Here is a 14,463-nt window from a genome sequence, read left to right as displayed (position 1 = left end):
TCTGATCTCCTGAATCCTAGATCGCTCCATCGTTCCATCGCGATATAACTCGATATCCACGAAATTTATTCAATATTGCGTGGGTATTAATCATGACTCGTCTCATTCATTCGAGCGGTTTTGTGGAAATAACACAGGGGTCATTGGGAATCTATCCTATCTCATTCCGTCCATCAGATTTCCGTCGACTGGAGAGGCCATCTCAGCAATGCTTCATCGATGATGACCCCTTTTCTTCACCTGAATCCCCAATGACCCTCACAGGAGAAATTACCATTGGCGAAAGAGAAGATCCAATAATACTATAGAAAGAAGCATGTCCATATGGAACTTGCCGCCACCTTGTCGTGTCTGCTACATAATTCGCTTCCCGTATCGTCCTTTGTAGGGGGGACCGCAGTCATCGCAATCACAGTTTGGTCACAGTGACAGTGATAAATCACAGCAGACCCTATCCTACGTTGAAACCAGCTGAGTGAAGAAGGATCCTTAAGTCAACGGCTGTTAGGTTGCTGCCCATACACAGCAGTCTTCAAGACGAGGTGCCGGAGATAATATCTCATTATATCTCATACTCTGAGATCCCTCATGTAATCTGTGGAAAATCCAAGTTTAAAGTTAAAAATCTCCACCGAATCCACCACCAAAATCAGCACCTATTTAGAAGTTAAAAAAATATCAATCTATCAATATATAAATTAGTGACAGAACCCCTGTTCTAGATAGATAGACAATCAGAGCTCTAGTTAACTTATAAAACTAATTTATCACTGTCCTATCATGTAATAGAGATTGTGATGGAGGTGGAAGGTTGATTCATCGTAACTATCGAGCAGGTGCAGCACTGCTTAAAGGTTGGACGTCTAAGTGGGTTTGTATTGGGCTTATCCTCGCTGTGTGACACACTAGTCCGTACTAGGAAGCCTAGCACGTGGTCTTCTAGAAGGCGACCTCGGGACAGGTATGCCAACAGATTGAACCTTATTTGTTATATAGTTTATTGCGCCCGGCTTAATCTACGTTGTACTGAATAACTCATCTAATTGATTAGTTATGAATAGAATCGTTAGAAAACTATCTCCCATTATTATTATTATAATCGTTATCATTTGTATTCTTCTTCTCATTCAATCCTCTTATCAATAGCGGCTAACTTCAAGATATTAAAATCTTTGAATGATTAAGATGATTGATTTTAAGATATAAAGATTGAGGCAGTCAACTTTGTCTTGAAGATCATATCAATCTTGATATTGATGACAATCAACTTATTTACTATTTGAATTCAGATGTTTTTTGTAAAGGACGTACTACCGATCGACGGCTCTAGTACTATCCTTTTCACAGATGACGAATTGATGGAGAAGGAAAAGGAGACGTATCAGAAGATGGGGTTGTACGAAGGGTTTCTTATAAGAGAAGGATCGAAATCAAAGCAATATAGTGCTATATTTGATGTATTAACATCAAACTATTGAGATATTAGAAGATAATCAAAATAAAGCTGAAGCTTCTGCAACTGTGTAATGCCTCGGTTGGAAGCCCAGGCATCCTCTAACGGTTTACTATAGATATAGTATGGGCTCCAACAACAGCGGCAGCTGTTATTGTGTATGTCCATTTTTTTGATTGGACCATGCTTGATTTAATCATTACAGCTGCCGCCAGTAACATGAGGGTCATAAGTTCAATTTCTGGCAATATTGAATACCACTGTTCAGACTCTATTGATTAGAGGGGGTCCCAGAACCATGAGTATACGCATTTAGAGAGCTAATAATATCTATTATTTTAACAATCTTGAATATCAAGTGAACAGGCAGCTAGCTAGCTAGAGATCTTGATTGTAATAAAGTTTAAGTAAATATATTATTTGAAACTTTATAAAAACCCTTCAAACTACTTTGAAGTGCTAAGTACGCTGTACACTAACTATCCCCTTTGAAAAATCAGTCATTTAACGGTTGTGTCAATAGCCGGGTAAGCGGTGTAATTATCAATCCCTGAAATCGTCATGCTGAGGTTTGGTGGGCCTAACGTCCCTTGAGATGTTTAACTATATACAAGGTACCGGCTTCAATATCGCCTCCGTTCTTGCGTATGACCTTTTTAGTTCAGCATAATCAATTAACCAGTATTGTAATGGGGGATCCGGCGCGGGTAAATTTTTCACCGAGAATACCTTTCTGCAAATATCTACCTTACCAGTGTTGGATGGGTCTTTCTCTCTCAACGAGCGGACACCATGCGAACAACCAACGAACACACGATGCATTCATATACAAGATGGTTGTTTACACATGTGATTTCTTATGTCTTTGATTATATACATATAACACCTTGTTCTTTGTCTTTTTCTTTTATGCACTTCTTCTCTATGTTATCTGAGATAGATTGTTAGATATTGTACGAATTGATCTTGTGGTTTTTCTACAGAGTGATCAAGCTGCCCTGTTCTCGCGCCGCCAAAAGCGCGCAAACCCCAATTCCCATTTCAGTATAATTTGCCTTTTAAAGATGAAGATTATATTTAAAAGATCGTTTTGTAGACGAGACCGTGGTAATTAATTGAATGCCAAAGTTTGGTAATGTTATTGTAATAACTATTTAAAAATCAGGAGTACACAATGGTATATCTTCATCAGACCAATGTACACAAGGACCACAATGAAAGTTGAAACAATATTCTGAACTAGTGCAGGGAAGATCTTGACACAGAATGAATCTACTGTCTAATATCGAGTTAGGTGTAGATATATCTTGTGGAATATTATCATTTAAGTTTAATAATGATACCTATAATTTATTTATTAGTAAATTTCAAATCATTCTTAATAACTATATAAAAATTGATATATTTTATTGCTCGCTAGAATGACAGGTGATCATTTTTGTATACTAGGTAAGCAGTTCTACGCCCACTAGATACAATCAACTAACCTTCCACCTCCATCAATAGTAAAATAAAATAAAAATGATAACCTTACTTTTGCTGATACATATTGTATTATTATAGCGAATATAAGTTGAGAGAAAAGTAAAGTAAGCTTCATAATTAATGTATTATTGGTTCACAATTTTATATTTAAATTATAGTAATTAGATTTAAGAAATCTTGAATATATATAGTAATATTAATATCCTTTAGTTATGAAAGGTAGATTTTATTGATTTATATGTTCTTCTCATCAATTATCTCAGCAGCTAAGATAATGATGTCACTATCAGAGAAGCATCAGTTTGAAACTCAAGAAGGATACATCATACATCATATTATAACTAATGGAAATACGCAAATTTGTATGAGGTCAAGGGCATATACTTGTTAAAAAAGTAGAACGTGGTTCTAGATCTCGGTTGGAAAATCCGTTATAGTTTAGACAAACATTATTCAAACCCCATAAAGTATATTTTTCAGATACTAATTTTTCAACTAACGCTAAGCTAATCTAATCCCAACTCTAATCTTCAATGACTAAAGGGCCTGTTTGGTGATTTTGTCCGTACAGTGCCAGGCCGTACAGAAAGTGGATATTTGCCTTTTGACAGCTCAAATCTTTATTATTGTCACCTTTCCTTATATGAATAGTAATCTGTTTGATGTTTTGACATTACTTTTATTACTTATTACTAGTTATTATGATGATGATTATTAATTCTACTATATTATCACTTTCTCACATCAAATATCAGTAAAAAATGAATGAATTGAGTGTTAGATGAGACAGCTGAGATGCTCTGATAAATCACTTCTGCAGTAGTAAATCTAATTAAGATAGATACTGTTGTATTGTCTTCTGAGCTGCATTATCACTGTTGTTCATCATGATTTGATTTTTGATGATATTTGTAAGTTCCAAGCCGGCCAGCACTGGAACAGTCAGCTCAAATCACGACTCATTCCAGCATATACAGTACAGACTTAACTTGTTGTTGTTGTTGTTGTTGTTGTTGTTGTTGTTGTTGTTGTTGTTCTTCTTATTTTTTCTAAGGCCATATGTAGTCTGAGACTATGACAGCCTTCACCTTACTAGCCTAGTTACCCTTATGTTCGGCTACTCTCTAGTTACATTTCTTTATTCATAACTGAGTCATACTTGATGGAGAGACTTCACTATACCATTCTGGATCTAGCCCTCAAGGGGGGCCTTGCCCCACAATTGCTCACGCAATACTAAGCAGTCCCTTGTCACTTGGACTAGACATGTAAGAATCACAACACCTTAGAATCCCACACTATACTGAATCCATCTAAACTATATACATAGTGTTGAACATTGCTCCACCCTGCAGTGGCAGTTACCAATAGAAATGAGATAAGAAAGTGTACATTTTGAAGCCAGCTTGGCACTCTTGGCAAGTTATACAGAGTTATACACAGATTCTACCGAACAGCAGGCCTTTTTCAGCCAGATTAGCGCGCACAGAGCTGTATAAGTCCGTATAGCTGGCACTGTACGGACTTATACAGCCCTGGACGGGGTCACCGAACAGGCTCTAACTTTTAACCTTTAATTCTAATCTATAAGCGAGTTAGAGAAACTAAGCGTAGGTTAAAAGTTTAATTAATTTTTTTTTTTTTCAACCATGTTCAACGTTTTTATACCCACATTCAAGAATCAAATTCTGTTAGTAGGTACTACAGCTACCCGATCACATGCCCTCCAACCATATGGATTGTGTTGCTCTCGCTTAGATAATGACAACAACGTTATCCTGGGCGTAATCTGTACAGTTGAACGTGGTTAATAAAAAGTTTGAACATGGTTAATTTTTCGGGCCGGAATAACCTTCGGCGTGGTTTTGACCATGAACCATGTCAACCTCCCCCCCCCATTAAAACTACAGCGTACATACACTAGTCATGTCTCATACATATCTCACATCTCATGATTTTATCATATTTCTCAGAGCTCTATTTCTCAGCTAATCTGAATTCTAACTCTAGATTGCTAATTCTAACTCATGACTGCTTTTCAGATATTGAAGAGTCTCAGATGTTGAAGTAGAACTAAATAAGAGCTGATTAGTAATATACAATGTGGGTGTAGATATTTAATTGGGTGTAGATTTTAATGAGGGAGGTTTATTTTTCAGACTCACTTTTTTTTTACACTATGTTCAACTTTTGATAAACCACGTTCAACTGTAACCCGCGTTAGTCCTCCCACGAATTCTTTCTCATTTCATTAGGTAATAAGCTAATGACGGATATGGTGACAGATGTCTCATCGCTTATACTTTTACACATGTTTCACTCTTATCTGAGCAGTTATTCAAAGTGTTGTCTTATCTTTGCTAAACCTCGTTGTACTCTTCCGAGCTTAGCGGCTCTCTCTCTTTGTCACTAATTGAGCGAGCACCCTTGGTAGTGAACCCTAAGAGACAGAGTTAACTATAATAGATTAATAAGGGCGTGTTCGGTTGCCTGTGTAAGCTCTTATAACCTCTTATAACAGACCCACTTGTAGGACCTTACACACACTATTCAAAATTTCTTCATGAAAAAGGCCTTGCATTCAGTCTGCCATTTTTATAACCCTTTTCTTGCTCCACTTACACAGTATTCGCCAGTCAGCCAGGGGGCCCCACAGGGGGCACAAAACAGCAGGAGGACCCACGAGTCCTCGTCACCCTCCAGCCAGAGAAACGGGTCGCCCGGCTACAGCCATATGCTGTGCGGCAGGCAATCGCTGCAAACATTCAGGGGGTGGGGGATGTGGCCAATGTGCCGAAGGTGGAGCCCACCAGGACAGGTTGGGCGATCACACCAAGCGACAGAGGCATACGCGACGCTCTGACCACTGAGAAGGCAGTGGCTACTCTCTGTGAAGTCCTTGGCGCCACGGAGATCCGGCTACCAGAGCGGTGGTACAATTATGCTGTCCCAGGGGTCCCAGAATTTGTCCAGGACTGGGAAGGGGCAAGAATCCCCACAGACAAGATGATTGAGGGAGAGGTTCTGGCTCAGGCAAAGGTAAAGCCAGTGAGCTGTCGACCCTCGCGTCATGGGGTGAACCCCAAGACAGGGAAGATTACATGGATTGTCTCCTTCCTTGCCCCGGTAAAAGGCTTCTCACTCTTCAATGCCAGTGAGAGGGCCAGGCTGATTGAGAAACGGCCTTTGACAGTGAGACATAACCCAGGATGCCAGGGGTTCTGCCACCCACCAAAGTGTGCGCGACTGGCAAGATGCTCCAACTGCAGTGAGCCCACAAGCCAGCATGAGGGGCCAACAGGCGCGGAGTGCAAGAGAGCGCCAAGATGTGCCAACTGCTGCCAACCCTACCCAGCTGGGCATCAGCACTGCCCTGCCGCACCCAGGCGCGTGAATGGCACCCTCAGGCGCCTAACTCAAAAAGAGCTAGCAGCTGTTCGCCGCCTTGGCGACAGGTGCCACAGGGATGCTCAGGAGCGGCAACCCCCGCCAGCACAGCCAGCACCAATGGTCGCAGTGGTGGTGCCTACACCAACCGCTCAGTCAACCCAGTCAACACAGCCCGCTGGGCTAGCACCCCGCAAGCGGGCGGCGACTCAGAGTTCCATCAGTGAGGAGGGTGCCACCTGGCAGATGGCCCGCACCAGGCGACGCTCAGCTCGCACAGCAGTGCGGCAGCACAGCCAAGCAGCTAAAGAACAGTCTGACTCCAGCATGCAGATGGCAGGTCTGGAGGTCTTCAACCTCATCCCGCAGGTGGACTTCGGCAGCAGCTCACCAAGTGACTCCTCATGCTAGGACACCAACACCAGCGACGCGGCTGGCGCCGCAGGAACAACCAGCAGGAAAATCGCCCCCTGCAGGTCTTCTGGGCAAATACAGCCAGGGCAGCCCCCTGTCACACAGCAGCTTTGCAGCTTGCTTTCGAGCAGCGCTGTGAAGTGATCTGTATACAGGAGCCATACACACACCCTGGCACCAAGACTTCTAACCACCCAGCGTATGAGTGCTTTGCGCCTATAGACCGCTGGGATGACACTAACCCGGAGCAGCGAGAGGAGGAGAGGCCCCGGGTCATGACATATGTACGCAAGGGCTCAAAGACAAGGGCACAGCAACACCGGTCTGTGCAAAGCAGGGATCTGCTATGGGTCAGTGTAAATGGCTGCCACATTCTCAATGTGTACAGACAGCCTGGGACAGACGCAGTCATGGACTATCTGACCAATCTGAGCCCACCAGCCCGCTGTCTGATAGGTGGGGATATCAACGTACGGCATGATGCCTTTGAACCAGGGGCAGTGAATCTGCACCGGGGCGGGGAGCTTGTCCAATGGGCCAGTGAACATGGGATGGACTTTGTGGGAGAGATAGGGGTTCCAACTCATGCAGCAGGTCATGTGATTGATCTCACCTTTTCCAATGTGGCCTTTGCTTCCACTACAGTGCGTCAAGATCTACACTGCGGCTCAGATCACCAGTCTATGATCACTATGCTGCCAACAACACCTCAAACACAGCCGAGTGATGCTCGGATCAAGATCACAGACTCTCAGCTGGAGCCCTTTGCAGATCTTGTCAGAGGTCTCATGGTGGACATGCCTTGCCCAGAGGGGGTTGGAAATGTGGCACAGCTTGATGATCTGGCCCAGCACTTCACTCAGAGTCTTCTGGCTGCAGCTCAGGCAGTCAGTAAGCCAGCTCAACAAGGGCGGACCACAGCCCCCTGGTGGACAGCAGACTGCCGAAGAGCGCACCGAGAGCTCACCATTCACCAAACAGAGGCCGCGAAGCACCAGTTCAAGGATGCAGTGCGCAAGGCCAAGCGTGCATACTGGAGGCAGGTGATCAATGAGGCCAGAGATGGTAGAGACCTGTACCGGGTGGTGGCATGGCATAAGCTGGAACCCAACCTCAGAGCACCCCCTCTGGTGATTGGGGATCAGGTCATAGAAGAGACAGCCGCCAAAGCTGAGGCACTTCAACAAGCAATTCTGAAGCGATACAACTCAGCTGATGATCTGGAGTACAACCCACTGGATGATGAGCACTGGAGCGGCATGGGGAACCTGCCCTGGAACCCCCGGGTTGGGATGGAGGAGGTGGAGCGCAACACCATTGGGGTACAGAGCACCTCCCCAGGCACGGATGGAATCACAGTGCGGATGCTCAAAGCATGCTGGCAGCATGTGTCCCTCTTTATACAGCAGCTATACAACTGCTGCCTCCGGCTCTGCCACTTCCCACGAGCCTGGAAACTGGCAGAGGTGGCAATGATACCCAAGGTGGGTAAGAGAGATAGAAGCTCAGTCCGCTCCTGGAGGCCCATTGCCCTGCTTTCAGTAATCTCCAAAGGGCTGGAACGCATCATTGCAAGGCGACTGGCCTACACGGCACTCATTCACGGCATAGTCAGCCCACAGCATGGGGGGGCGCTGCCCAGACGATCTGCAATGGACCTGGTAGCTGCTTTCACCCATGAGGTGGAGGCAGCCTTCGCACAAAACAAAGAAGTGTCCATGGTCACAATGGATGTGCAGGGTGCCTTTGATGCTGTGCTGCGCAGGCGGCTGCTTCAGCGGATGGCGCAGCAGGGGTGGCCACGCGAGCTGCTGCAGCTCATTGACAGTTTCCTCACTGAACGCAGAGCTCAGGTCCGGCTGGAGGGGACCACCACAGCAGCACATCAGATGCAATGTGGCACGCCACAGGGGTCTCCTTTGTCACCAATACTGTTCCTTCTGTACCTGGCAGAGCTGCTGTGGCAAAACTCGGAGTTGCGCTTTGGCTATGCGGATGATCTGAACATCTGGCGGGCGACCCACTCACTTGACAACAATGCCACCCTTCTCAGACAAGATATACAGAGTATTCTGAGGTGGGGGGAGATAAACAAGGTGGCCTTCGCACCAGAGAAACTTGAGATGATCCATCTTACAAGAAAGCGACACAATGAGGCACCGGCAGTAGTTGTGTCTGAGGACCTCACTGTTCACCCTGTTACTGCCCCAGCTGGACAGGAGCCAGCACTTCGCTGGCTGGGTGTACACTTCGACAGAAGGCTCACCTGGAGACCACATGTCTCCACCCGGGCAAAGAAGGCAAGGGCCGTGGCCCAGCACATCCGGAGTCTGGGAAAGACCAGAGACGGGCCCCCAGCAGACGCTCTGCGGAAGGCGGTCACCACCTGCGTGGTTCCCTCACTGCTCTATGGCACAGAGGCCTGGTACGGCGGCCGCACGCAGCCAGCAAGGCACACGGGCAGGAGTGGGGAGGTTAGCTCCCGCCTGGGATGGCATGTGGGGACAGTTGAGAAGGTGCTTACTATGGCAGCCAGAGGGGTCCTCCCAGTTTTCCGTACAACGCCCATCGCTACCCTATACCGGGATGCTGGGCTCCCATCAGCAATGGTAGCTCTGGAGGAGGCCAAAATTCGATTCGCGACAAGGCTTCAGGTGGTGGATGAGAAGCACCCACTGGCTTCACGGATAGCACCTCCAATGATCACACGAGGAAGAGGGGCTGGAACCCGGCAGCGCTCAAAGACCAAGATCCAGCGGTTGGGGGCGCTGCTACCTGCAGTCAATAGACCCACACTTGCCATCCCACACTACTCAGAGGGATGCGGGACAGACCCCACAGAGGGTGTAGACAAAAAGAGTGCTGCTCAGGCATTCAAGGAATGGTGGAGAAGTCAACCCTCAACAGATCTATATGTTTTCTCAGATGGATCAGAACGGAACCTTGACAACAGCAGGCAGGTGGGCTATGGCTTCATAGTCTATCAGGGAAATAAACAGCTGGCCAGCTTCTCAGCTGCGCTGAGCCCTATGTCACATGTCTTCGACGCTGAGGCAGTTGGTGCCTGCCGGGCATTGGAGTGCGCCGTGAAGCTCCTACCTTGTGTCACAGAGGACAGCAGCAACCCTCAGATCTGGCTCTGCCTCGACAACACCTCAGTCATCTGGGGCATACGGGGCAGTGCAGCAGCCTCCTCAAACTGGGCCTACAACCGCTGCCATGAGCTCCTCAGACAGCACAATGTCGGCCTGAAATGGGCTCCTGGGCATATGGGGATAGAGGGCAATGAGGAAGCAGACCGCTTGGCTAAGCGGGCAGTCTCATCCACTGCAGCCCCAGCCTATGGTCTCGAGGCCACACCCACAGTCAGTGGGGTCCGCACAGTGGCCAAGCAGCTCAGCCAAGAGGCAAGGCGAAAGTGGTGGAGTGGAGCCTGTGGCAGGCTCTCTGACTGGTACCGGGGCTGGAGTTTCAGCAGGCCGACTGTGGAATACCAAGTGAAGGCCCCTCCGGAGCTCACCATGCCACGGCATGCCCTTCACCGCTGGCTCGCACTCCGCTCCTCTCATGGGGACTTCTCCTGGTACCACAGGCGTTTCCAGCATGCAGATGCGAGGCTCACCTGTGTCTGTGGACACAACAAGAGCCCAGAACATTTGGTGCTCTGTCGACACTCACAGAGGCACTTTCTTCACTGGCCCAAGAGGCCAGCAGCACGGCCACACAACCGGGCGACAGCTGTTGCCTATCTAGGGTCTCTGACCCCTACAGACTTTGTAGAACTGCTGGACTGCACGCAGTTCTACACACGGTACTGCACAAGGTAACGCAGCCGGCTGGCTGCAAACCATCTGACAACCCCCGCAGCAGTTCCACGAGGCCGGCCTGCTGAGTACACCCACGGTAGCTAGTGCAACTGCCAGGGACATCACAGTCTATGCAGACAGTACAGATAGCACAACTAGGCTCATCTGTCTCAATTAGCTGTGGTGTAATCAGTACAGTCTAAAGTGTCTGACTCAGCTGATATGGTTTTGACTGCCGGCATTGTATCTACGCGTGCTCTGCTTTGTTTTCCTCTCGTTTGCCCTTGTCTCTATCGGCTCAAATGCTTCTTCTTCCTTCTTTTCTTTGCTCTCGCTGTCATTCTCTGCTCTTTTCCTGTCACAACCTTCTTCAGTGCTCTCTCCTTCATTATTTATCTTGTCTGTCTTTCTTCTGATGTTAGAAGCACAGACAGCTTTCTGATCAACTGAGAGAGGTATCCCTCTCTGCTCACTATAAAGCCTTCCAGGCACGGCAGCGGCGGTCCCCTCAGGGAACCACACTATAGCCCCACCATGAATGGCCATACGTCGGGCCAGAAGTGGATGCGCAGCTCAGAAAAATCCTTTGCAATGAGCTGAGTCTTCTCAAGAGTTGCCACCTGGATTCTGTTTTCTCTCTCTGTGTACATAGAAATCTCTCCAGCGTAGCACGTCTCCATGCCCTTCGGGAGGCTTCTGAAACACGGGCGCTGCCCGTGTTTTCTCCGGGACGTTAAACCTATACATACATACATACATCTAGTAATTAAAGAACCCATTAATGTTACCACATTAAGAAATTGATAATAATACATATACAAAGTATTTAAGAAATGCGATTGATATACTGCTATCAACAAATAACACTTATGATATGGGAATACAAATGTTTACTAGCAATTTATACAAATTGCTGAGGGCAGCTCTTATAAAAAAGAGAGGTAATTGTAATGCACTCATTTATTATTTTCTTATTATATTATCTTTATTTATTCTTACGTCTGTGAAAAAACAGGCAATCTTGCAGCTGGAATAGCATATTCAGAAAATGATAAAAACTATATTCTTGATTCTTGGTAAATTGGAAAAGAGTCAGAAGTTTTTAATGCTGAATTATTTGCAATTTCAATAGCTTTCAAATTTGTTGAGATGAAGATTGAACAATGGAAAAGATTTGAGCACGTTTAGATATACTCTAATAGTCAAGCTGAGCTTAAAAGACTTCAAAGTAATAAAATCAGCAGTGAACAGTCAATGCTAGAGCTGATTTTGAAAAGTCTTCAAAATATTCAAAGAAAAATCTCATTCAATTATTCTATTCATCTTCACTGGGTGCCTGCTCACATGGGTATATATGGCAATGTATGTATGTATGTATAGGTTTAACGTCCCGGAGAAAACACGGGCAGCGCCCGTGTTTTCAGAAGCCTCCCGAAGGGCATGGAGACGTGCTACGCTGGAGAGATTTCTATGTACACAGAGAGAGAAAACAGAATCCCAGGTGGCAACTCTTGAGAAGACTCAGCTCATTGCAAAGGATTTTTCTGAGCTGCGCATCCACTTCTGGCCCGACGTATGGCCATTCATGGTGGGGCTATAGTGTGGTTCCCTGAGGGGACCGCCGCTGCCGTGCCTGGAAGGCTTTATAGTGAGCAGAGAGGGATACCTCTCTCAGTTGATCAGAAAGCTGTCTGTGCTTCTAACATCAGAAGAAAGACAGACAAGATAAATAATGAAGGAGAGAGCACTGAAGAAGGTTGTGACAGGAAAAGAGCAGAGAATGACAGAGAGAGCAAAGAAAAGAAGGAAGAAGAAGCATTTGAGCCGATAGAGACAAGGGCAAACGAGAGGAAAACAAAGCAGAGCACGCGTAGATACAATGCCGGCAGTCAAAACCATATCAGCTGAGTCAGACACGTAGACTGTACTGATTACACCACAGCTAATTGAGACAGATGAGCCTAGTTGTGCTATCTGTACTGTCTGCATAGACTGTGATGTCCCTGGCAGTTGCACTAGCTACCGTGGGTGTACTCAGCAGGCCGGCCTCGTGGAACTGCTGCGGGGGTTGTCAGATGGTTTGCAGCCAGCCGGCTGCGTTACCTTGTGCAGTACCGTGTGTAGAACTGCGTGCAGTCCAGCAGTTCTACAAAGTCTGTAGGGGTCAGAGACCCTAGATAGGCAACAGCTGTCGCCCGGTTGTGTGGCCGTGCTGCTGGCCTCTTGGGCCAGTGAAGAAAGTGCCTTTGTGAGTGTCGACAGAGCACCAAATGTTCTGGGCTCTTGTTGTGTCCACAGACACAGGTGAGCCTCGCATCTGCATGCTGGAAACGCCTGTGGTACCAGGAGAAGTCCCCATGAGAGGAGCGGAGTGCGAGCCAGCGGTGAAGGGCATGCCGTGGCATGGTGAGCTCCGGAGGGGCCTTCACTTGGTATTCCACAGTCGGCCTGCTGAAACTCCAGCCCCGGTACCAGTCAGAGAGCTTGCCACAGGCTCCACTCCACCACTTTCGCCTTGCCTCTTGGCTGAGCTGCTTGGCCACTGTGCGGACCCCACTGACTGTGGGTGTGGCCTCGAGACCATAGGCTGGGGCTGCAGTGGATGAGACTGCCCGCTTAGCCAAGCGGTCTGCTTCCTCATTGCCCTCTATCCCCATATGCCCAGGAGCCCATTTCAGGCCGACATTGTGCTGTCTGAGGAGCTCATGGCAGCGGTTGTAGGCCCAGTTTGAGGAGGCTGCTGCACTGCCCCGTATGCCCCAGATGACTGAGGTGTTGTCGAGGCAGAGCCAGATCTGAGGGTTGCTGCTGTCCTCTGTGACACAAGGTAGGAGCTTCACGGCGCACTCCAATGCCCGGCAGGCACCAACTGCCTCAGCGTCGAAGACATGTGACATAGGGCTCAGCGCAGCTGAGAAGCTGGCCAGCTGTTTATTTCCCTGATAGACTATGAAGCCATAGCCCACCTGCCTGCTGTTGTCAAGGTTCCGTTCTGATCCATCTGAGAAAACATATAGATCTGTTGAGCGGGTTAGACTTCTCCACCATTCCTTGAATGCCTGAGCAGCACTCTTTTTGTCTACACCCTCTGTGGGGTCTGTCCCGCACCCCTCTGAGTAGTGTGGGATGGCAAGTGTGGGTCTATTGACTGCAGGTAGCAGCGCCCCCAACCGCTGGATCTTGGTCTTTGAGCGCTGCCGGGTTCCAGCCCCTCTTCCTCGTGTGATCATTGGAGGTGCTATCCGTGAAGCCAGTGGGTGCTTCTCATCCACCACCTGAAGCCTTGTCGCGAATCGAATTTTGGCCTCCTCCAGAGCTACCATTGCTGATGGGAGCCCAGCATCCCGGTATAGGGTAGCGATGGGCGTTGTACGGAAAACTGGGAGGACCCCTCTGGCTGCCATAGTAAGCACCTTCTCAACTGTCCCCACATGCCATCCCAGGCGGGAGCTAACCTCCCCACTCCTGCCCGTGTGCCTTGCTGGCTGCGTGCGGCCGCCGTACCAGGCCTCTGTGCCATAGAGCAGTGAGGGAACCACGCAGGTGGTGACCGCCTTCCGCAGAGCGTCTGCTGGGGGCCCGTCTCTGGTCTTTCCCAGACTCCGGGATGTGCTGGGCCACGGCCCTTGCCTTCTTTGCCCGGGTGGAGACATGTGGTCTCCAGGTGAGCCTTCTGTCGAAGTGTACACCCAGCCAGCGAAGTGCTGGCTCCTGTCCAGCTGGGGCAGTAACAGGGTGAACAGTGAGGTCCTCAGACACAACTACTGCTGGTGCCTCATTGTGTCGCTTTCTTGTAAGATGGATCATCTCAAGTTTCTCATGAGATCGCTCTCTGTTTACGTGCTCCCTTGTTTATCTCCCCCCACACTCAGAATAACCTCCTATGTAAGGACCTTCTGAGAAGGGTGGCATTGTTGT

At 47.8% G+C, this 14,463-nt stretch overlaps 2 protein-coding genes across 2 annotated transcripts; one reads left to right on the top strand and one right to left on the bottom strand.

Moving 5' to 3' along the window:
* Positions 1 to 6,264: 6,264 nt before the first annotated feature.
* On the top strand, positions 6,265 to 11,145 carry HCAG_08331 (conserved hypothetical protein; the record flags this gene model as incomplete). The annotated part of the gene is made up of 3 exons (XM_001536499.1): positions 6,265 to 6,548; positions 7,128 to 10,562; positions 11,034 to 11,145. 3 exons carry the CDS (start codon positions 6,265 to 6,267, stop codon positions 11,143 to 11,145), a joined length of 3,831 nt encoding a protein of 1,276 aa, XP_001536549.1.
* Positions 11,146 to 12,644: 1,499 nt separating this feature from the next.
* Positions 12,645 to 14,352, bottom strand: HCAG_08330 (predicted protein; the record flags this gene model as incomplete). Its single annotated transcript, XM_001536498.1, has 2 exons — positions 12,645 to 13,924; positions 14,001 to 14,352. 2 exons carry the CDS (start codon positions 14,350 to 14,352, stop codon positions 12,645 to 12,647), a joined length of 1,632 nt encoding a protein of 543 aa, XP_001536548.1.
* Positions 14,353 to 14,463: the final 111 nt, after the last annotated feature.

Source organism: Histoplasma capsulatum, genomic scaffold (genome assembly GCF_000149585.1).
Source record: "Histoplasma capsulatum NAm1 scaffold_11 genomic scaffold, whole genome shotgun sequence".
Lineage (NCBI taxonomy): Eukaryota > Fungi > Ascomycota > Eurotiomycetes > Onygenales > Ajellomycetaceae > Histoplasma > Histoplasma mississippiense.
This window is presented reverse-complemented; position numbering and strand designations above follow the sequence as displayed.